Source organism: Rattus norvegicus, chromosome X, assembly GCF_021556685.1.
Source record: "Rattus norvegicus strain SHRSP/BbbUtx chromosome X, alternate assembly SHRSP_T2T, whole genome shotgun sequence".
NCBI lineage: Eukaryota > Metazoa > Chordata > Mammalia > Rodentia > Muridae > Rattus > Rattus norvegicus.
Window position 1 is genome coordinate 87,077,501 of NC_141554.1, and position 25,607 is coordinate 87,103,107.

The window sequence follows — 25,607 nt, forward strand, 5'->3', positions numbered from 1 at the left end:
TATGTATATTCAGAGTTATACAGCCTGATAGGCTATGAGACTATAATCAATCTTCCACCCCGTCAGAAATCTGGGAATGACCAAATATCTATACACATAGGAAGCCTAACACGGCTTCTAGAACTGAGAGGTTGTAGAGACAAATATCCACTAGCACATTCCCCTGTTAGCAACATGTGAGTGCAAGTCTTCAGCCTTCTGGCCCAAAATCAACTGACAGACTCTTGAAATGCAGATTTTGAAGGACTGATCACCCTGTTTTAACAGAGTTTATTAGTCAACTATTCTGCATAATTTGTCCTTTTCTGGACAGTATTAGTCTGCAGATTAAACAGGCAGTTTTGTCCAGTGGCTTCCTAGCCACAAAGTATTGCCTCACCTGGAGGTAGAGATGTTCACATTCTTCATTAACTCCACCAAAGGGGAACTGTTAGGAGCAGATATGTCTCAACAAAAGATAAATAACTTTAAATCTCAAATTTTGTGGATTTCTGATGTTTTTGAAAACCATCTATCTATATAAGACAATCTGTACTGTTGTCTTTATATCTTAATATCTTGAAAGTTCTCTCACAAAGTCAGTAATATGTTTGCTATGTATATGTAGCCCTTAACTCACATGTGTAATCAACTCAGAAGTTTGTAATGACATCAATAGAAGGACTGTCTCTAAACCTTGTACTTTTAAACTTTTAACAAATAAATTCTATATCAAAGGAAAGATATGATTTTAGCTTAGTTAACAAATGAGATTACGACTGTATAACTCAATCTAGCTAATTCCTCCCTGTTAAATTACAACCATTTCTAAATTCCTCATAAAAACAACTTTAGAATAACCACTTTCAGCACCCCCAAAGTCCAGGGAATTGGGACGACAACTCCTCTATAACTTCTTCAAGCTGTACATGGGCGTTGAAATATCTTTGCGGGGAGGGTGTAGGAAGAATGAAGCAAATGTTGTAGCCGATGTGTCCTGACTGGATCCAGCTGAAAGTCCTTGAGACCAGGAATCCAAGTAGGCACACTCTGCAAAATATCACTCTCAAGACAAAAGTTTAGAATCGAGATATCTTTTTGTTTGATTCTCCCGAGTCAATTTTTTCAGGTGGTCTACCTCTATCAAATCTGATCGGTATGACTCTGTGAGATTTCCAGAGCCTAATCACACTTTTTAAAAACACAAAGACAAAATCTGTGTTGTTGTAAAAATATAAAAATAAAAAATGTATTTTCTTTTATCCCGCTAGGTCCTGCACCGCGGTGCCCCAAGATATTTGCCAGAATCTTGGTGGAAACATCCCAACCGCACACTTTCCTACACTCAAACCCTCACATAAAAGAACACACAACACAATAATCTGAGATCCAATTGGTAAAATATAATTGCCCACTTAAACATACAAAGCCCTGTACCATCCATCCCTTAGGAACATCAATAACAATCTGTAAATAGACAGAGCAGAATCATAACATCACCTGCCATGGCTTCTCACCCTCTCCTCTCTCTTTCTCCTCTCCTCTCTTTTCTTTTTTTTTCTTTTATTGGATAATTTCCTTATTTACATTTCAAATGTTATCCTCTTTCCCAATTTCCCCTTCTGAAACTCTCTATCCCATCCCCCACCTCCTGCTTAGATGAGAGTGCTCCCACACCAACCCACCCACTCCTTCCTGCCTCCCCGCCCTGGCATTTCCATACATAGGGCATCAAGCTTTCACAGGACCAAGGGCCTCTCCTCCCATTGATGCCCTACAAGGCAATCTTCTGCTACATATGTGGCTGGAGCCATGTATCTGTCCATATGTACTCTTTGGGTGGTGGTTTAGTCCCTGAGAGCTCTGGGGTATCTGTTGGCTGATATTGTTGTTCTTCCTGTGCGGTTGCAAAGCCCTTCAGCTACTTCAGCCCTTTTTCTAACTCCTCCACTGGGGACCCAGTGCTCAGGATGATGGTTGGCAGCGAGCATCCACCTCTGTATTTGTCAGGCTCTGGCAGAGCCTCTCAGGAGACAGCTATATCAGGCTCCAGTTAGCATACATTTTTCGGCATGTGCAATAAATAGTGTCTGGATTTGCTGACTGTATATGGGATGGATCCCCAGGTGGGGCAGGCAGTCTCTTGGTGGCCTTTCCTTCAGTTTATGCCCCACACTTTGTCTCCATATTTCCTCGTGTGAGTATTTTGTTTCCCCTTCTAAGAAGGACTGAAGCATCCACACTTTGGTTTTCCTTCTTCTTGAGTTTCATGTGGTGTGTGAATTTTATCTCAGATATTCTGAGGTTTGGGGCGCCACTATGTTCATAACAGCCTTATTTTTAATAGCCAGAAGTTGGAAAGAATCCAGATGTCCATCAACACAGGAATGGAAACAGAAAATGTGGTATATGTACACAATGGAGTACTACTCAGCTACCAAAAACAATGACATCATGAAATTCTTAGGCAAATAGATGGAACTAGAAAATATCATCCTGAGTGAGGTGACCCAATCACAGAAAAACACACAGTGTATGCAGTCACTGATAAGAAAAGTATTTTCAAATGACCATTTTCCACTATCTTAAAAAGGTGAGAAAGGTGAACACATATATTATTGTGCACCTATACAATTTATATAAGACACTATCATGATACCTCTTATTCATATTTATATTCATATATTTGTGTGTGTATATAATATATATATATATATATATATATATATTTGACTCTGTTACTGCAAGATTATTTATTGTTAGGAGCTGGTCTTATAGCTCAATTAGAAGAGAGCTTGCCTAGTAAGCAAGATACTCTGAGTTCTGTCTTTATCAACACATAATCACATTCCTTTTAAGTCTAACCTTCGGGATATGGAAGAAAGAAGATCAGAAATTCTAGGTGATATTTTGCTTCAGAGTGAGTCTGAGGCTGCCTGGGTTTCATGAAACTCTCGAAAACAAGTTCATTATCATAGTTATGACACACAGATTTTAATTCACTTAAATTTTATAGAAAAAATTTTCTAGATGAAAGCTTTATTTTCTGAGTGCTCAAGGAAACAGCCTGTTTCAGGGAGGTTTGTAGAGTTTGGAAACACAAAGCAAGGGAGAAGCTGCAGTGTTAGCCAAATGCATTAATTAATTATTTAATCAGTTAATTTTACTTATTCCCTTTACATCTGCTTACTGCCCCCTCCAGTTTTCCTCGCCCACAATCCTTGCCCTATCCTCCCTCTCCTTCTCCTCTGAGCAGCTATGGGTATTCCTAGGTATCCCCCTACCCTGGAACATCAAGTCTCTACAGGGCTAGGTGCAACCTCTCCCATGAGATCCGACAAAGCAGCCCAGTTTAAAGAACATATTCCACAGGCAGGCACCAGCTTTGGATATAGCCCCTACTCCAGTTGTTTGGGACCCACATTACCACCAAACTGCATATCTGCTACATATGTGTGGGGAGGCCTTGGTCCAGCCTCTGTATTTTATTTGGTTGGTGGTTTAGTCTCTGAGAGACCCAAGGGTCTAGGTCAGTTGACTCTTTTGGTTTTCCTGTGGAATTCCTATCTCTTCAGGGCCACAATCCTTCCTTCTGTTCTTCCATAAAGGTCCCCAAGCTCCATGTACTGTTTGGCTGTGGGTGTCTGTACCTGTCTGAGTCAGCTTCTGGGTGGAGCCTCTCAGAGGACAACCATGCTATACCTGCCTTTAAGGGTGCTTGCCCATGCGATAGGTCTCATGTTGGGCAGTTTATTGGTTAGCCATTCCCTCAGTTTCTTCTCCATCCCGTCTCTGAATTCCTTGTCTACAGGATAAATTTTGGGTCAAAAAATTTCAATTGTCTAGTCTTCAAAAGTCCAAGAAATTTTGTAAATAATTTTAGTATATAACAGTGCTTTTCATACCTAAAATGTTTGACCTGTTACTGTGTGAAACTATTTTCTTTAGTAGGCTTGTAAGATGTTTATGACAAACATTTTTCCTGAAACTGAATTTTCCAGAGCAGTTTTATGACTCCATAGATGCATTTTTTACACACTGTGGATGTTCTTGGATACATACAATACTGACAAAAAAAAAACCTACTTCATCTGAACAAGGTATACAGTATATGTACAAACCAGAAAAGGGGATATTATTAGCATAGGTGTCATACAGTTTAAATACCACTCTTTAACAGAATGGATACAAAGAATTATTCCTAGTTCATATCTCTTATTTATCATGGGAATTTTTCGTCTATGCAAGTACTCTTCACTGTTATGTATATAACTTTTCATTTGACTGATGATATGGGATTGAATATGTGTGAATCAAAGTATGGGAAGAAATAATAATTATTAGAGATCTGAAATTATGACTTGGACATACTCCAAATTATTGGAGGCTTCCAACAGCAGTGAGATATTGATAATAGAATTTTATTAATATACTTTCTAGGAAAGACTAGGGGATTAGAAACGCATAAGTGACCAGAAAAGAAGTATCTCATGGGAATTTGTAATTAATGCAGTTAACAACACACCACGTGTTCAGGCATGAATAGCATGTTTTATGGCTTTTAATATGCCAACAATTTTTCTTGAAACATTGGGTCACAAAAACAGCAATAGGTAACATTTTACAATGCGAGTTGTTTACAAATTCTCCTTAAATTTGTGATAAGGAATGTGCTTCAAAAATAATACGATTATTAGGACTTATTTAACCAACTCATTCATATGGGTATTTTAAAGAAAGTAAAATGAAATCCATTGTGAAGAACAAGAACAGAGATCATTTCAAAGCTATGTAAACATATGATCTTTAAACATTTACACAGAAAAAAATTAAAAAGGATTTGAATAATGTTATACAGAAGGTGGCAAAACACAAAGGCCAGAAGTACTGATTATCCCTCATGGTCAAACATGATTAGAAATGTGAAAATCCCTAAGGGAATCAAATAGATACAGCTACTTGGGTGAAGAAGACATCTATCTCCTTTAAGTTACCCAAAACAAGCATAATCCTAGTGCAGGATGAGGAGGAATAAATAAGATATGATTCTAAGCTGAAAATAACTAAAAGTGATACATTGTGAGTGTATAAATCCTGTTATCTACATAAATGAATAATTAAATCTTGTGGTAACATTGGAATCTTGTAAATAGCTTTGGGTGATTTGTATAAGCCTGCTTATGATATTACTATTGAAGTATATTAGTTATTAGTTCTAAATTTTCATTTTATTTCTTTCCTGATATTTAAAGACTCATAGAAATGGACAATGTTATACTACTGAATATAATATCAATCATTGAATTTTTTAGGACTTTGTATGAATTTCAAAAAGAAAACATTATTTGGCTATGGGAATACGCATATATGTATTCATTACAATACAAAATGTCACTGAAATTTGAAAATTTCAAACTTGAGAATTGATTAAAACAATTTTTCCATCCTTTTTTTACTTTTAATTCATATATATATGTGTGTATGTATACATATATTTATATATAATACACATGCATCTTTCCTAACTCTCCTCTCTCCTCTCTCTCTCTCTCTCTCTCTCTCTCTCTCTCTCTCTCTCTCTCTCTCTCTCTCTTACATCCTGATCACAATTTCCCCTACCTTTTTCTCTCCTCTCAGTCCCTACAACCTGCTCCCACTCCCAATCTACTCCTCTTCCATTTCTCTTCAGAAAGGTTTGGCCTTCCATGAATATGGATGAAAACATGGCATGCCACTCTTATCCAGACTGGACAAGGCCACTCAGTAGAATGAAAGGGTCAGAAACTGCCCTACTCCACTGTGAGGAGCCCCACAAGAATTTAAAGTTACCCAAATGTAACATAGATGGAGAGGTCCAAGATCAGATCCATGAAAGCTGCCTTATTGTTGGTTCAGTCTCTGTGGGTCCCTATGAGGCCAGGTTGGTTGATTTCTGTAGGTTTTCTTGTGGTGTTCTTGACCTCTATCTATGGTTCCTACAATCCTTCCTCCCCATTTTCAGTAGTATTAACTAAGAACTACATAATGTTTGGCTGTGGGGCTCTGCATCTGCGTCCTCTGGTTGCTGGGTGAAGCTTCTCTGATGACAATAAGAATTGGCACCAATCTATGGGTATTAACAGAATATCATTAGAAACCAATTCCTATCCTATGTCTTTGGGCTACCCAGCCTCTATGTCCTGGCACTCCAGTCAGAGTTTTTGATGGACTCCTTCTCAGGGCAGGGATCTCAAGCTGGACCAATAATTGATATGCTACTCCCACAATATCTGTACTACCTTTACCATAGTACATCTTGCAGACAGAAAATGTTGTGGGTTGAAGTTTTGTGCCTCAGTTTGTATCCAAGTTCCTCCATTGGATGCCTTATTGGATTACAAGAAATGGCCAATTCAGGCTCAGTGTCCTCCATTGCTATGAGTCTTAAATACGGTTATGAACCATACCTTGAGCATGCTTTAAATATTAGAAAAAAATAGGTTTATGCCTATAAACTAATTAACCATGAACTCTATACTCTCCAGAGCACAGATAGGACTTGATAATAATTACACATTTCATACTCCCAGAACATTAAGAGTTTTCTTTCAAAATAATGACCTTCTCATTGAAGAGGAGGAAAAATCCTCAAGTAAAAGGTTGTTAGTGAATATAAAATATGTCTGCAGTATCTTTTCTTCAACATCTGTTGTTCCATATGGATCCATAAATATTTTAACAATAGTGAGTAAAAGAATTTCAATGTTAATATGTCCACATATGCCAAGGAAAAAAATTAAGGTATGTTTTCCTACATTCTTAATGGAAATAATCTTATCTCAAACTTGGATGTCTCCTTGAGAAGGAAAACACAATCTAAAGTTTAATGGAAAACACAGCTCAAATACTATGTCTCTGAATACTATGGCTTATGTGGTCATACAAATGATTTTATTTCAAAATTACATGTTTTGTCTTATAAGAATAATGAAACACAGTGATCTAAAACTTCAATGAGTTGTTATGTTAACGAAGATCTGCACTCAAATTATTAGACATTGAGACTTCATAGGCAAATCCTGTAATCAGCACCTATCCAATACAAGTCTTCTTGAACTTCTTCTATTAAGGAGTTAAGCAAAGCTTAAAATTCTATCTTTACTGAGGGATTACTATATCCTAATTGTCATAGTTAAGTGCCCCACATTGGAGTTTTCATTAAAATCTTGCATATACTCTCTGAAGTAGTGCCTGTTGTTTTCTAAACAGGGAAACAAAGAGAAAAAATTCCATATTTATCACTGATACTATGGTAAAATAAAAATATGTGTATATTTTATACATAATTGCAAAACTACAGGTAAACATTTAAAAAACTAAAAAAATTGTTTTCCTTATGTATATATGAGGCAACAAATGATAATTTGTGCATTGAATGGATTGTTTCTCCTAAATTTTATGTGTACCAATGTCTTCCTGGGTTTGAACTACATTTCGGTTTGAACTCACTCTCATTAAATAGTCTCTTTTTTCCCTCCTAGATAAGAGTAAATACCGTCTAACAATGAATCTATAAAATTTGTATTTCAGTTACTGAATGATCATTTATTTAATAAAAAATGTTTTCCTTTATTTATATATCCCTACTTTAGTGTTCAATTTTATAATGTTGTGCTACAAATGAGTTCATTTTATATTTATTATATAATTAACATAGATTCTCTAAGTGTATACTAATGTGTGTCTTTTTAATTTTGCACAATTTCTGGAAGCATTGAACTCAAAATTCATTATCATTTTATTTATATAGTCAAGCCTAAAACACAGATAGTTAAAAAGAAAATTGTGTATGGGAAATATGAATCACTGTTTTAAATTTAATTTTGTTATTTTTAAATTATTTGTATATGTGTCTTTGTGGTTTCTTAAAAACTGGGCATTTTTCCCTAATTGAGGAAATGACTGAACATCTCTGGTAGAGATGCAAAATAAGAAACCTGTTTTACAACCATCATAGGCAGACAGATTGCTGAACTCCCACTAAGGCTAAAAGTAAGTCTAGATTGCAGACCTAGGCCATTTTACACCTAAGCAAAAATGGCACAACAATTTTACTGGGAAGGTCAATTAACTGACCGAAGTACTTATCCTGCTCATCATCTATCCTAAATATGTTTCTTAAAGTGATTATTTGTACCTTACCTTCAGTCTAATTCTGCCTCAGATTTTCCAATTTTTGATGTAGGTCATTATATTTTTGCTTCTCCACCCATGAAATAGCCTCCTCTTTGCAATGTTTTACACATGGCAGACATTCTTGTTTTTTCTGAAAAAGGAACTTATATATCTTTAACATGCAGTTTCTTGATTATATAAATATGTGTGTCTTTCCTGAAGCTGCAGTTCTTTTTTTTTTATATATATTTATTAACTTGAGTATTTCTTATTTAAATTCGAACGTTATTCCCTTTCCCGGTTTCCAGGCAAACATCCCCCTAATCCCCATCTCCTTCTTTATGGGTGTTCCCCTCCCCATCCTCCCCCCATTGCCACCCTCCCCCCAACAATCACGTTCACTGGGGGTTTATTACTTCTTTATATTCTCTGTCTTTAAGATTTGCATTAAATTCTAGGAGAGCTCCCATTTTTTATTTATTTAATTTTTAGTTCATTTATTTGTTTTAGTAGGCACTTACTACTAAGAACTTGTCTTTCAAATCTGCCTTCATTATGTCCCATAGGTAGTGATTTTTTGCCCTATTAATTATGCTTTATAATATTTTGATTATAAATTTTTATCATTTTTCTACTCTCCAAACTCCTCAAATTCTATTCATGTGTTGGCCTTTTGAGGATAAAGATAATAGTCTTTGGATTTATTCCTTCCATATGCATGTTTTCCTATGATTGCCAAAGGAATTCTGACTGTTTTTTTTTTTTCTTTTTGAAATTTTTTTTTTGAATTTCTTCTTTTTTTTTATTTTTTATTTTTTTTTATTAACTTGAGTATTTCTTATATACATTTCAAGTGTTATTCCCTTTCCCGGTTTCCGGACAAACATCACCCTCCCCCCTCCCCTTCCTTATGGGTGTTCCCCTCCCAAACCTCCCCCCATTGCCACACTCCCCGCATAGTCTAGTTCACTGGGGGTTCAGTCTTAGCAGGACCCAGGGCTTCCCCTTCCACTGGTGCTCTTACTAGGATATTCATTGCTACCTATGGGGACAGAGTCCAGGGTCAGTCCATGTATAGTCTTTAGGTAGTGGCTTAGTCCCTGGAAGCTCTGGTTGCTTGACATTGTTGTACTTTTGGGGTCTCGAGCACCTTCAAGCTCTTCCAGTTCTTTCTCTGATTCCTTCAACGGGGGACCTATTCTCAGTTCAGTGGTTTGCTGCTGGCATTCGCCTCTGTATTTGCTGTATTCTGGCTGTGTCTCTCAGGAGCGATCTACATCCGGCTCCTGTCGGTCTGCACCTGAAGCTGCAGTTCTATTCCCAGCCTTTACTTGAAACTGCTTTATGTTCTGTAACTCATGTTTTTTGTAGGCTTTATAAAATCTATAGGTATTTGAAAATAAATTTTCAGGTATTTCTTATTTATGACGTAATAACACACAATCTAAGAAACAATGAAAGAGTACATTTGTGGGCCAGAAAAATGTTTTACATCATATTATGTTTGGTTTTTTATTCAAAGAGAGAAATATGTTGTATAAGTTCAATGTATGTAAAGCATTCCAATATTTTTTGAAAGCTCTTTTTCACTATAGTCACATAATAATTGTCTTTTGGGACGAGAACAATATTAGACCAAAAGCACTTCATGTCCATCCATTCTACCTTCCTCCTTCCACATATCTGCAAAGAACTTTTAAACATATATTTATATACAAATGTTTTTGTGAGTGGGCTTGAACTGATGATGGCTTTATGATAACCAGTGCACATATTCGTAATAAGAAGGAAGCAGTACAGTAATGAATATACATACCAAGGGAGGCCATGGTCATGATACTATAAAAGAACAATAGTAATTAATAGTAATAAATAAAAGTTACAGGAGTTCTGATCTCATAGACACCACATTTTGGTGTGATTATATAAAACTCACATATATTCACACTATGGTAAGTTACAACTAATGGTACCAGAAGAAATTTATTAAGTGGATGATGATAAGCAAGTATTTTGCAATGTTAAATAAAGCATCAACAATACCTTAACATGTAAGGCAATGTTGATCAAAGAAGGAAGGCTACTACCATAAATTAAATGCATAATCATCTCCAAACCTAATTTGTAAAGGACTTTTTAGTGCTACATCATCAATTTGACTTTTTTGTATTAAGATTATTAGATTATTAGACTTTAGTTGATATTTCAAGAAGAAAAGAAAATATATGTAACTCCCATTCATTGAATTTTCCCTGTATAATTCCAGAAGATTGATTCAATCAGTATTGATGTTTGGCCACATAATTCTTGATTATTAGTTTAATTTTCATATAAAGAAATAGCTTTTCTTCTGGTTTTCTCATCATATTGAATTTTATCCATTCTCCCTCTTAAATAATACCTGGTTTGGGATGGAGTTTGTAGATATGAAAGTGTTGTCCACTATGCTTTATGGGTCACTTCTCAGTATCCTTGGGCTCTATGACTAGATGACAATAGTAGGCTCCTGTCTTCTCCACTTTCTTGTCTCCAAGTAATTGTTGCCAGATATCTTCTGGGATGCAAAATGGCCCTAGTTAAGGACCACTGAACTGTGCATGCTCAACCATTCATGATGGAAGATGAAACAAAGGCAGTCTCAGACAGTTATAATCTAGAAAAGTTTATTTGTAGATAGGATATGAGACAAATTGTAGATCTGAAGATGGCCAAATGTCTTCTTATATTCTCCTCTACTACTTTTGGAAATAGTCAATGGTTATTCCTTTGCTTAAAATAATTTACATTTCATTTATTTAGACTCAAGCATTGGTCAAAATATTATAAACAGGAGTTCATTAGCCTGTAGAACAATTATAATAGGCAGCAATACAGTCAAGGTGACAGACACACAAAGTTTCCTACAGTCTTTTACCTTCTAAGGGTGAGGTTCAACTCCATATGGTTTGCAACTCTAGATCACATTAGTTCCCCAGTCTTTTTATCTTCAATATGTACTTTTTCCTATCTCAGCATGTAACACATTAACATTTAGAATTGTATGTTTAAAATTTTTACCTGACATAGTTATCATACATATTCAGAGTATACAGTAGGATATTTTAAAATTCCTACAATCGTAAGAGTCAATTTAGGATGAATAGTATTTTAAAATCTCTGGATGGTTTTATTCTAAATTATTTAGTGAATGAAGGGAAAAAAACTGCTTGCCCTCTGAAATTTGAATTTTGGGTAAAAAAACTAATCAGGGCTTTAGTAAACAGGTATTCCACAGAACATTTTTGGACATATCTATTTTAAAATTATATTACGTGAAAATCTTATTTTATAAGAAACCTTGCAGTGCTTGATCTCACAACTCTGATAAGGAAGAGTAGGAGGAGGAGGATAAAGATAGCTGTATTTTGACCACTTAGCTCAATGTTTTATAATCCCAACATGCACAAGGAACATTTTCATGTTTTCACACTAATTATTCTGAAACATAATTCTAAGGAAAAAATTGGGAATACTTTTCAAGTAGTACAGGCACGGATATTCTCATGTTTGCCTCACATTACCAATCTCTCCTCTCCCCCTACCCTCTTTTCTTCATGACAGTTATTTCCTAGTTCATACTCAATTTTCATTGTGTAACATACATTCTTTTCGTTCCAAAATAATGTTAGCTCTTTAGTGAAAAAACTGAATGTCATAATTCTTTTTTTCTGATACTTACATTAGGCATAATTCTTGGTATGTTGCTTTATTTGCAAGAGGGTTTACTTCTAATTCCTTGTTTGGAAGGGCCATTTTCTGTTCTAAGGCTTTAAAGCATACCGGGTTTACACATACTTGGTTTGTACAGTTATTACGTCTTTGTTCGAAGGATCTAAGCATACCGGGTTTACACATACTTTGCTTGTACAGTTATTACGTCTCTGTTGCAGGGATTGCTGGCCCTTCGTTCCTTTGCCTCTGGCTTCCTGTTTTCACTTGTCTGAAATGTTTTATTTGCTCTACATAAGAAATGTCACAATTTGGAGATCAATTCTTTCTTCCACATCCGATAATGGCAACACTTGAGTCATTGTTCATCTGAGACTATGAATGCTGCTTTATATTCATGCAGATCACATCATTACACAGCAGTTGGTCATTTTGTTGTTGTTATTGTTCTTCAGTTTGGAAAAGGGAAGCAGGTGTCTTGCTTGTGCTGATTGTAACACTAATGATATCGACAAAGGAGAGTCCCAAGGGCCAGCTGTATTTAGGGAGAAACTCTCAAATCAAATAATGGAGTGTAATTTATTTGTTAAAGAATAAAAGTGATGACCTGGTAGGTATCTGCATTTTTCCAGTGCTGAGTGAGTCAGCTGCGTTCAGTTTCTATTCCTGTGTCACAATTCTCAAATCCCAGAGGAAAGGCTTAACTCCATGAAAGACAGAGAGAATAAACATTGCTGTCATATAAAACAGCTGTAGCAGCCTTGACTTTAATTTTCAAAGGGACATTTCCATTCGGAGCATTTACTATATATTTCTTTTTATTCTACAAATAACTTGCTTGTCAACTTTTACATCTATTCATCTGGGCTCTAAAGAAGAAATTAAAATAAAGAGCTTGTCCTCTAAGGTGATTCCCAAGTGCTATTTCAAAGTATTGCAGATTTAACAAACAGGCTCAATAAAAGCAGCCTCTACTTTGCTTCAATAAATGGAGAGTTTGCCCATGTCCTTGACGAGAAACTGTTGTCCTGTCTTTATGCTTTCAGTTTATACCACTTTGTTATGTGTGCTGATAAAGGATTTTTTCTTTTTAATCTATACATTTTGAAGGCAGTCCTTTTAAATGAAAACACTCACTCCCAACCCTTTCTAGGATTTACAAGAAGAGATGATTTTAAGTGCTATTCTATGTTTCCAGCACTTATCTGTTTTTAATTTCATTGCCATTAGGTTTACTCAAGCTTACTTAGTAAATTTCTCTACAACCCTGTATTTATCCAAACTCTGAGCAAAATGTAGATGCCATTCAGATGTTAAGGATTATTATATTTCTGAAATCAACACACAATGCATTTCTTAATCATTCTTCTAGCATATGATTGAATTTAAAAAAATCACAAAAAAATAGTTTGACAGTTTTCGCTCACATATACTAAAACATAATATACTTCTACTAGATTTGGGCTATTACAGACCGTAACATGCATTGTGACCTTGATCTGAAAAGCATGTTTTGTTAGCACAGAAACTTAATCATAAGAAGCCATAAGTAGAATCCTTCTTCTTTACTGCCCTTTTTCTAGGACCAGAAAATTTATTGCTTGTGCGACAGGTAGGATATGAACAATGGTCCAAATAGAGTCCAGGGTTATCTCATCTGTGTGAAAACTGCTGCTGAAAATCGATGTGACCTCTGCTACACTGTCATCCCAGTTCCCACCCTCTGTGTCCTATTTGTCTTTTGGTAGAAGCTTAGATCTGTGTGCTGTCTCTATGTGTCTCTCTTGGGCCAGATTATCAAAATGAATCATTGCCTGCATACCTCTTATATTTCTATTTATTTTCCTGGAGTTGACTAGGTCTGATGAAATATGATTCTTTTTGCATTTGATCTTCACTGCAGCAAGCAGCACCTAATTCAGCTGTGTCTATCTCTTTAAAGAAGAGTAATACTATTCTGAAACTTCAATCTACTGTACAGTAACATTACAAACTATAGACCACACAACCTGTCTTCATAATCAATAGCAATTTTCCTTTCAGCCAATTTAATGGTATTTCTTTCATCTTCAAATAGACTTCTTGTGATTTTAACATATTTATAATTTTGTTTTATGCATGCTGAATATATTGCTTTCCCTTTCAGAAAGAAGGTCTCTCAGATACTCACTCCTGAAGTTATCAGTTTGCATTGAGTGATATATGACAAGAAATCCATTAATTGTAAATTCTATAACAAAAATATTTGTTCGTGGAATATTATGTTGTCTCAATCAGCAAGAAGTCAAATGTTTTGTTCATAGCAATTGATTCTGAAAAAAATGAATCTGGCATAAATAAATTGTACTTTGATTTATAATCATTAATGAAGATGTAGCACTTCTCTAATTGCTGTACATATTGTATGATGTTTTTCCTTTCATTGTGCCTACATGGAGAAGATGAATATATAGTTACAAAGAAAAGCATTTCTTACCTAGTTATGAAGTTTTTTTTAAAATCATTAGTGATGTTTGCTGAGCCAGGCTTCATGGTTTGGGCATTTTATTTTTATTAGACATTATTTGAAATGAAATTTTGTTTATGAAAGAAACTTACATAATTCATAATTTGCTGATTACTACCTGAATAATTGTTTACAAGTTTCATACCTACCATTAGAGAATGGGAAAGACTAGGAAGGGAGAGAGGAAGAGAAGGAAAGAAGTAGGACAGATAGAGGGGAGGGAAAGATTGAGATTCAGGTAAGCACTTTAAGTTAGTTGGGCATGTTGGTGCATGCCTACAGTCATACAAGCCTTCAACACTGATGAGACTAAACTAGGAAGACAACATATCAGAGAGCATTCTGAGTTACATAGCCAAACTCTGTATCAAAAATCTGTAAAGAGATTTAGGTTAATTTTAATGAGTCATGTCAAATAATTAAATGCTATGGGAGGACAACCAAAAGGTTCTGTAGAAAATATACAGTAGACGAGATGGCTCAGTGGTTAAAAGCACTGACTCCTCCTGAGTTCCCAGCAACCACCTGTAATGGGAACCAATGTCCTCTTCCGGTGTGTCTGAAGAAAACTATAGTGTGCTCATATAGATAAAAAATAGATAAAAAATTTTGAAAAAGAAAAAGAAAATATGCAACATGTAACTATGATCAAAATGATCCTCTTAGTGCTTTTTCTTAAAGATAATCTCTGGGAAAATAAAATTTATAACTGTCTGTCAAAAACAGTATTAATAACAGTTTTGGTTATTGAAATATTTAAGCCTGTTTTTATATTAAAATTAAAATAATTTAAAACTTTACTATTTTTATTTTCATGTTATATTTTCATAACCTTGAGGAATGTTTTTGAATTTTAATATATCTAGTTATAGTTGATTTTTATATACATTGAAAAAAGATTATTCTCCCATATAGTACATCCTGACCGTAGATAGTTTCCCCTTCCTCCACTCATCCCTGTTCTTCCCCATCTCCCTTACTTCCCCAGATCCTCTTTCCCTCAGTTTCCTCTTCAGAAAAGAGCAGGACTCCAAGAGATGACAGTTAAATATAACTTTTAAGTTCTGTTATTACATTACTGAAATTCGGAAACTACAATGCATAGATTAACTGACTGTTATGAGTCACCTATGTATGAATACTAAAATATTAGTAGAGTTTATTTGCATCACAAGATTATCTCCCTAGAAAATTTTACTTATCATATAAAGTGTCCCATTCCCAGATATAGAATAAACTATTACATAGTTTATGCAAATCTCAAAGCAGATTGTTACTCTATACACACACACACACACACACACACACACACACACACACACACTCAACCTCACACACCAAATAATCTTCCAAATTGAAATTAACACTGAAAATGCCCAAATACTGAGCAAGTAGATAATAGCTAAATAAAAGTTAGTATATTCCCTCAAAGAAGTCTTACCAGGGAAAAAAGGCAAAGATGCATTTTGAGATTTGAGATTGATGACTATCTACAAATATTTATGAAGAATATGTAGAGAAATGTAGGTGTTCTGAAATGCATTTGTTGTCATGGTTAAAAAATTATGCAAAATTATTTAAAACTAACATTATATTTAATATATTAATTTTATTTTATGTAAATTATACATAAATGAAGGCATCAAAAATAATGCCAATGAACAGGTAAGATTCTTGAGAGAGATATCTGAAAGATTAGATATCAACATATACACCTGTTGGTTGCAATCTGATTCTTTAATTTATAGATGTGGCATCATTTGAATACCCATGAGAGTTTAAGAAGAAAAATGTTATATATGTCTGTTACAAATGACTTGATGAAACATTTAAGTTGTTAATTCATGAACCTTATGACATGAATCTTATCTTTACAGAAGAAGTACCAGCTCAAATCCCAATGATGAAGTCACCCTTGGACAAGATCCAGTTGGCTCCTGGACAGGCATTGCCCCCTGGATTCCCTGGACCATTCATTTTTGCTGATAGTTTGTCCTCTGTGGAGACTCTGTTGACCAACATTCAGGTCAACAATATTTCTATAAACAAAATAAATGTAATACAAGACATTAGCACCTACATATATTATTTCCTATTTGAGAATTTAAAACAGATAAGATGAACTGGGTGTCATTTGCTGTACTTTGACAGGGTCTACTAAAAGTGGCTTTGGATAATGCTCGCATCCAGGAGAAGCAGATTCAGCAAGAAAAGAAGGAACTACGAATAGAGCTCTACAGAGAAAGAGAAATTAGAGAAAACCTGGAGAGACAACTTGCAGTTGAGCTTCAAAGCAGAAGTAAGTTGAACAAGTTCAATTAAATTGTGAATATTATGTTGCAAGTAATTTTCTTGCTAACATAAAAACTTCCAGGGATAGCATATAACTGCTAAAAATGAGTAGCAAAGTAAAAACAACTAGTAATGACTGAGTCACATAGTAGTAACAAAGCTTTTCCCTAAGAGATAATGGATAAAATTTGTATTTTGATCCAGTTACAGATTTGAAAACATACATTTTATGGCCCTCTCATATTCTAATAATATGTATATGGGTACAGATATTGTCACTTGGTCTTACATAAAAAAATATTTACTTTTGCCAAGGCAGACAGGTATATTTTGGAATTATAAAACAAATAAAACTTAGTTTCTCTGCTTGAGGGATTTACAAACAAAACTAGAAAATTTTGAAACAAAACCTTTTTTCCTTTTTTTTTTTTTTCTTTTTTTCGGAGCTGGGGACCAAACCCAGGGCCTTGCGCTCGGTAGGCAAGTGCTCTACCACTGAGCTAAATCCCCAACCCCTCCTTTTTTTATTGGATGTATTTCTTTACTTACATTTCAAATGTTATTCCCTTTCCTGGTTTCCTATCCATAAACTCCCATCCCCTCTCCCTACCCCATATGGGTATCCCCCATCCATTCTCCTTACTACCCCCATATTCCCTTTGTACTGGGGGTCCAACCTTGGCAAGACCAAGGGCTTCCCTTTCTACTGGTGTCCCAACAAGTCTATTCTCTGCTACATAAGCAGTTGGAGCCTTGGGTCAGTCCAGGTATAGTCTTTGGGTAGTGGTTTAGTTCCTGGGAGCTCTGGTTGGTTGGCATTGTTGCTTTTATGGGGTTGCAAGCTCCTTCAACTTTTTCAGTACTTCCTCTGATTCCCCCCCCCCGAAGGGGGTCCAATTCTCAGTTCAGTGGTTTGCTGTCACATCAACTTCTTTTTTTGAGCATATAACTACAACATTTCTCTAAAGCCTCCCATATTTAACTCTCCTAACTTTTCTTCTAATACATGGGCTCTTTCTTCCCTAATTGTTATCATATACATATGAATATTGGTGTATCCATATATATTCCTAAATATAACCTTCCAGTCCATATCCTGTTACTTGTTGGTATGATTTTTTAAGGCACTGAACAACAAAATTTATGTGCTCTTCCATGGGAAGACTATCTCTTCACTTTCATCTTTTTAAATTTCATACTTATTTGAAGTCTTGAAAGTTTTTCCCCAATCCGCTTCATCATATCCACTCATATTGTCTTCATTCAGGTAATGTTTAGGCAGCTATATTGCTGTGACTTTAAGGGTGCAGCTTCTTATATTACTTTGAGACACAGTCTCAGAACAAATCCCTGCTCCTCTGATTAAGATTGATGGGAGACTGTGAGCAAGAAAATGATTCCAAATGGATTGCTTGCTCTCATACAAAGAGTATCAATGCAGATTAAGTTATCATATGAGAACTTTATGGAGACAAAAAGTGAGAAATTAAAAAAACACTGAATTGTTCAAAATTGAATTATTTTTAACAGTGTAAATTCAAGTGTGTACAGTGTAGTATATAAACTGGACTAGTTCTCTAGAACACCACACAAAACTTTCAAATATGCTTTTATAAATAATTCCTTATTGCGACTGCCCCCTGAAAGACCCAACAAGCAGCTGAAAAAGTCAGATGCAGATGTGTGCACCCAACCAATGAACAGAAGCTGCTGACTCCTGTGGTTGAATTAGGGAAAAGCTGGAGGAAGCTGAGGAGGAGGGCAACCCTGTAGGGGGACCAGCAGTCTCAATTAACGTGGACCTCTGAGATCTCTCAGACACTGAATCACCAACCAAGCAGCATACACCAGCTGATATGATGTCTCCAACACCCATACAGCAGAGGATTACTGGGTCTGAAAGTCCAGTTTATATACTATACTGTGCACACTTGAATTTACACTTTTAAAAATAATTCAATTTTGAACAATTCAGTGTATTCAGTCAGAGAAGATGCAAGAGACTAGAGACCCCAGGAAGTTTAGTAGTCTGGTGGGGTGGGTGGGGTGGGGTCATCCTCATGGAGATGGGGGAGGGGGAAGGTATGGAATGTGGAATAGTCTGAGGATGGACCAGGACGGGAATAAAATCTTTAGTGTATAAACAAACAAACAAACAAACAAACAAACAAATTCCCACATCCTTACATTTACCAGAAAACACTAAACAGCAACAAAATACATAATGCTATTTTCAGTTTCTTTCTAGTCCCTCATTCCCCTTCTTATGGAGGAATCACAAAGTCTAAAATAAATAGTCAGGTTGAAGAATGAAAGCAGTGGTACAAATCAGAGAGAAAATCCAGAATCTGCACACTTCACCGAAAACCAAAGGATGCCTCCAGTTCAGTAAAAACCACTAACACATTCATTCTAAGTATTAAGCCATAACATGAAATTTGCCTTGGAAGATTTTTCTATAGTTTTTGGAATCATTTGTTGAGATCAAATACAATTGTATTAGAGAGCATACATTTTAGAAATATGAAAGTGAAAAAAAAACAAAAACAAAAACAAAAACGTTATTCGCCTACAATCAACAAAACACCAAATGAGTGAGAGCTGAGACCACAAGAAGCTAATCATAGGTGAACTGATACATGTATGGCTTGTCAGCTCCATGACTCATTAAACTCAGCAGTAGTAATGTATTAAGCATATATTTGCAAACTACTTCTCTGTGGTTTAGGTACAATGCAAAAGCGGCTGAAAAAGGAGAAAAAAGCTAAGAGAAAACTTCAGGAAGCTTTGGAATTTGAATCAAAGCGCCGAGAGCAAGTGGAGCAGGCACTTAAACAAGCTACATCTGGTGACAGCGGTCTGAGGATGTTGAAAGGTAATATCTAATCGATTAGGACTTTTCATTTGTGAAGTCAAAATATGAAAACCTGAAGTAAGAGAGAGAAGCAGAGAGGTTTTGTCAAGGAATATATTTTTTGGTCAAATATTTTAAGTCATGAACCAAACAAAAATAGCCTTTTCTCTGAGATATAGAAAAATAATTCTCGGTTTGAAAAGTTATTCTAAGTAAATTCTTTAGGAGTCTATATAAAGGGGTGCATGGATGAAATAATTCAAAGGTTTTCTAGTTTTATTTTAAGCTCATAATCACCTAAGATTTCTGAGGTTGATTTAGTCACAATGTGAATTTTCAAGTAACCCCTCCCAGCACAACCTGTTTCCAACATAATCACTAGCTTGTGTAAATTATCTGAGCACAAGCATGACACATTTGTTCCTCCATTCATATAAAACTACAAATCACCAGGTGCATAATGGTTTTACTTGCACTTGTCAAAAACCAGTATCACTTTCTACCATATCTTATGAGGGAAATAGATTATAATGGTGAGTAGCTTCAGTTTTCTTAATTGTATCCATCATATTTTTGTAGATGTTTTGTTTTCTTATTTTATATAGTCAGTTATTTTCCTAGGATGCATCTTTATGTTATCAAATGATAAAAAACGCATATACCATATAACTGGAAATATATTCTTTTTTGAATTTTAAATGAACATTTATTAGAAATGTTGGAGAATTTAACTGTTTCACAATGATTTTATATGAAAAATTGTAGTTCCAGGGAATTATGTCAAGTTCTTTTCCTCAGTATAATTTCCAGTAATTAGTCTGTATCCCTGAGAAGTGTTGTATCATAAATTAAAAATTAGAGTAACAAACAGCAAAATGATGAATGATTAATTCTATTATAAACAACTAAACAATAAATAAGCATTCTCCTGAGAAGGGGTAAAGAGTTTGCATTTCTGCTTGTGGCAGGAGCCAACCCACATTCTTCCCTGACAGTTTCTTAATGACACAAGGGAAATGCAAAAGCCACAGTGGAAGAGGAAACACTATGAAAAGTTTTTAGTATAAACTTTTCACCTCATGGAAAAACTTGAGCAAAGCATGTTAGTTAGACCCATAATATAGCTTCCCTTCTCACTGTCTCTTGGTTCACATCTTCATTTCATGTCTCAAACACATGCTAATTAATGAAGACATATTCTTAACTGTATAATTTACTTATAGTATATAAACTTCCTTCTTACATTAACAATAGAAATTCTAAAAGAAAAGAAATAGTGAGGAAAATTTAATAAACTAAAAGTACTTATGTGCTTAGAAATGTGTGTGTATGTGATGTATATGGGTGTACATACACAAACAAACATAACACAAACACTCACATAATATACCAACAATTAATCAAAAAGAAACTGAATTCAAGGACTTAAAGAGAGGTCATAAGGGAGAGCTTGGAAGAACAAATGGGGAGGGGTCAGAGATTTAATTATATTATAATTTCAAGAATAAAAGAAATGATTTAGAGAGTGAGAGATGTTTGCAGATCAGAAAAATAAAATTCTGCTCAGAATCTTGTGTTGTGTGTAATATCAAAATATGGGCAAATTTTCTTTAGATAGAAACAGGAAAACACAGAATTGTACCTTAATTCAGAATGTCAATTCTTTCAGATTCTGGAATTCCAGATATTGAAATAGAAAACAGTGGGACGCCTCATGACAGTGCTGCTATGCAAGGTATACAAACAGCACTCTCCTTCCTCTAAGTGTGTAATATGTGCTCCATGCAGGCCGGACAGAGCACAGAAAACTTCTGCACTGCTAGACTTCATTCATTTAATACAAGGTCAACTTTTCATATGCTAAGAAGCAATCTATAGTGATCTTTATTGGAGAAAAGCATTTATGATATATGATATAACTGAAAATGTCTTAACAATTCAATTACTTAGCTATTGCAGAGGCACAATGTGAGCAAACAGTTTTTTTTCCTGGTGAGATACTAAATGAATATATCTTTACATGTTATTCACTTTCTAAAAGTGGAGAAATATGTAAGAAACCTTTCACAAGCATGTTGACTGATAGACTTTCACTTCCTTAGTGCTTGTAAAGGGCAAAAATACAATAATCATGATCTATAGGTATTTTAACGGTCTTCTAGAAATTTTTATTAATCTTAAAATTTTCATAATGATTTTAGAAATCTTACTAATATAGAAGTAAGAGGATGACTTGTATTTTCCAACTTGCATGATTTCCATAAATAGGTATATTTTTCACAATATTATAAAATATTCACCATATTTAAATGGATGAAAAGTATCAGTAAGAACTGTATCAGACTACACAATCCTTTAAAAGTAAGAATGACATTTAATCAGGGGAAAGTTTCCCGTTTGATAACATTGTAGATTTTATTTCTTTATTCTTCTATACATTGTATTTATATTCACATTTATTTTATAAAATTAAAACTGGATACGCTAAAAATATCTCTCTGAGAGAGTTTTCCAAACTTTCTAACACAAAGAAGGATATTAATGTGCTTTTCACTGAAAGGTTAATAAGTGGATGCTTTTCTGCTTTATGATCATATCTATGTGAAGGTAACAGAAAAGAAGTGACCATGTACAACTGAGCAGCTTCACAAAATTTACAAGCTCATATTTCTATTGTTTTGAAAGTCTTTTGATAAATCCAGAAACATCAGATTTCATGGACCTTCTAATGATGCTTGACATTGAGGCATCTTAATAGCCTAAATAAATTACTTTCATTAATTGTGAAAAACCATGCAGGCTTAGGTCATTCAAAAGTGTTTGGGATGTTTCTTAGGCCCTTTTTTTTTTTCTTTTGCCGGCTTGCCTTCCTTCCTCTCACAATTTAAAGGGCACTTATAAATATGCCAAGTGAATTAAAATAGGATTAACTGTTTAGACAGTTCATTTTCCACAGCTAAATTCATAAAGCACCACTATTAGTGAGTCTGGTGACTAAGGTTCCTGTTATCTGGGCATGAACGAACAGTAACACAAACACAAACACAGTTGTTAGGAAGACCAAGGTGTGGCTGTGCCCCTAATGTGAATGGGATCTAAGATTAGTGATGAAACTGAAGGGATCTAAACACAGTACCAGTAGATGTTTCACTACATTACAATTTATTCTCATATCCTCATACAAGTCAATATAGTTTCTTATTTATATGATGCCTTTAGTTGATAGAAACAACATTTTTCTCAACTCCATGATAAATGAGTGTTGAGTTGTCATAAATTTATTTTGTTTTTATATAACAAATTTTATATAAATACATAATTCAACTGTGATCAGTGTGACATGAATAAAAGTAGATATTCACCCCATATTAACTTAATAACTTTTGCATATTAATTTATGCCTAGAAAAGCATAGTTTTTGTTTTCTCTGAACATATTCTCACTAAGTTTTAAAAAAATTCCCAAATCAGATGCAATATTATAAGTACTGAGTTAGTTTATTTTTAAATGAGAAAATTGACTATTTCCAAAATAAAGTTTTTTGCTTAGTATATATGGTCAGCACTGTACAGTTATGATAAAATATAGTAATTTAATAATTTCTCATTGAGTTAGAATTTCATTCATTTATTTATTCACTTTAAATCTAAATTGAATCCCCCTCTCCTTCCTCTCCTCCCAGTCCCTCCCTTACAAATCCTACCCCCTATTACCTCCTCGTCTTCAGAGAAAGGGGAATACCCACTTGGATACCACCTATCCCGGGACATCCAGTAGCAGCAGGACTAAGCACATCCTCTCCCATTGAAGCCTCGCCAGGCAGTCCAGAGTCAGACACAGTTCCCTTTGTGGGTCTTGTAGGGTTCTTTACTCTTCTGGCTTGTTAAGTTCCATCCCACTATTCCACAAGACTCCCCGTGGTTTGCCTGATATTTGACTGGGTCTATGCATCTGTTTTCATCTGCGGCTAGATGCAGCTTCTCAGGAGACAGTTATCCTAGGCTCCTGATAGTGCAATCATAGCAGAATATCATTAATAATGTGAGGAATTTGCGCTCTCACATGGGATGGGTCTCAGGTTGGGCTAGACATCGGTTGGCTGTTATCTCAACTGCTCCATCTTTATCATTGCACATCTTGTAGGCAGGACAAATTTGGGGTTGAAAGTGTTGTAGGTGGGTTGATGTCCTCCTCCCACAACTGGAAGTCCCACCTGGCTACAGATGTCACTTCAATCTCCGTATGCCTCATTAATAGGAATCCTAGCTAGAGTCATCCACATAGACTTCCAGGAACATCTTCCATCCTAGTTATCCAGCTAATCCCAGAGATACCCACCACCAATTTCTGTTCTAACTCCTAGCCCTCTTCTGTCCCCTACTCCCCACATCTGATCCCCATCCCTGTTTCCATTCTTACTCCCCTCTCCTACCCAGTTCCCTCCATCCATCTCCAATGACTATTTTGTTTTCCCTTCTGAGTGAGGTTCTCTGATCTTCCCTTGGGCCCTCATTACTTAATTTCTTTAGATCTGTGGATTGTAGCATTGTTTTTAATAGCTGAATAGTATTCCACTGTGTAAATGAACCACATTTTCTGTATCTATTCTTTGGTTGAGGGACATCTAGGTTATTTCCAGTTTCTGGCTTGAATATAAAATTTTGAAGTACTGGATCCCATGACATTCATAATACAGAAAACAGTAGAAAGTAGACCTTTTTATCTTGTTTAGCTCAACATTTAAGCCTTATATGCAATAAAACTCCTGTCATTACTTTTTTGAAAACTAAAGTGAATGTCCTACATTAAAATGATAGTAGAATCACAAATCAAAAAGAAATTTTTAGACCATGTGTAGTGGCATACATCTTTAGTTCTAGCATGCAAGAGATGGAGGCAGGTGGATATCTGTGATTTCCACAAAGGCCTACATTATATTTTGAGTCCAGGTCATCCAGAACTACATAGAAAGATGCTACCTTCAAAAACAAAAGATTTCTGCAACAAAAATAATTTGTTTTGTTAGAGGAAGAGATATCTGAAAATATGACCAGAAATAATTATAATTATGGCTCATAAAATAAAACAACTCTTATGTTACATAAACACTTAACATTAACCTATGATTTTAAATATTCATAATTGAAAGATTAATTTTATCTTCATTCATAGTCTTTAGAAACCACACAGTGCCTGAAAACATGAAATGAAAGCTTTGCTGTTATTTTTCCATTCTTGCTAACAGTTTTGTTTTGATATGCTGCAGTTTCTTTTTTTATTTACCTTGAAATGTTTACATATTTTTCACCTCCCTGCCTTGCTCAGTTTTGTAGGTTGAAAGATTCCTTCCTGTCTTTGTTTGTGAGAATCAATTCATGCGTGCCAATGCACTGCCATTGCCAAAACTCATCTGCATCACAGGAAACAGTTCAGGCTTCATTGATGTCCTTTCTCTTCCTATTGTCGATAGCTCTGCTGGATAGAAATCTAGCATTAACCTAGTGCTCTCTCTTTGAAATTCAATTAGTTCCACTGTGACATCATCTTAAGAAGATATAAAGGGTACTTGGTAAAATGTTCGATGGTCACTCTTAGAAGCAAAACAATCAAAACTAGTTTTATCATATGTCCACATAAATTTGAATACAGACAAAATGCTCTGGATTATATCTTGTAGAAGTCTCATCAGTTTCTTTCATTTCTAATGTGCTTTGAATGTTGTTTGACAAAAAGATAATGCACATAGACAGCCTTAATTAAAATAATTTCATATTTCAGCAGTCTATGATTATGCCTCTACTTAAAGGTTTTCATGTGGTCAACAATGAATAAAGTACTCTCTACGGTGATTATGTCCACACCTCAGGAGCAGAATTTTTCAAAGGAACACATGAACAAGTGTGGTCCAATTCAAATTCCTCTAACTCAGCTGGAGACCTGCAAGACAGCACATCAACCATCTTATCAGCCAATCTCTGCTTCACATAAAATAAACATACCAGGTGTCATTAAGTGTACCTTCAAGATCAATGATTTTTGCAAATGACCTTTAAGTGGCATTTGTGTGGTGCATTTTTGCTGATAAAAGCAAATTAAATTAGCACAACTACAAGT

General features: G+C 35.1%; 1 protein-coding gene across 50 annotated transcripts in view; it reads left to right on the plus strand.

Moving 5' to 3' along the window:
• Dach2 (dachshund family transcription factor 2) overlaps window positions 1-25,607 on the plus strand; it is a 563,517-nt gene that overhangs the window by 526,363 nt on the left and 11,547 nt on the right. For 28 of the 50 annotated variants that reach the window (XM_087599389.1, XM_087599398.1, XM_087599393.1 and 25 more), the window contains 4 exon segments: window positions 16,225-16,373; window positions 16,499-16,646; window positions 19,368-19,514; window positions 21,163-21,228. In XM_087599389.1, coding sequence (XP_087455515.1) covers window positions 16,225-16,373; window positions 16,499-16,646; window positions 19,368-19,514; window positions 21,163-21,228 — 510 coding nt within the window. 50 annotated transcript variants of the gene reach the window in all.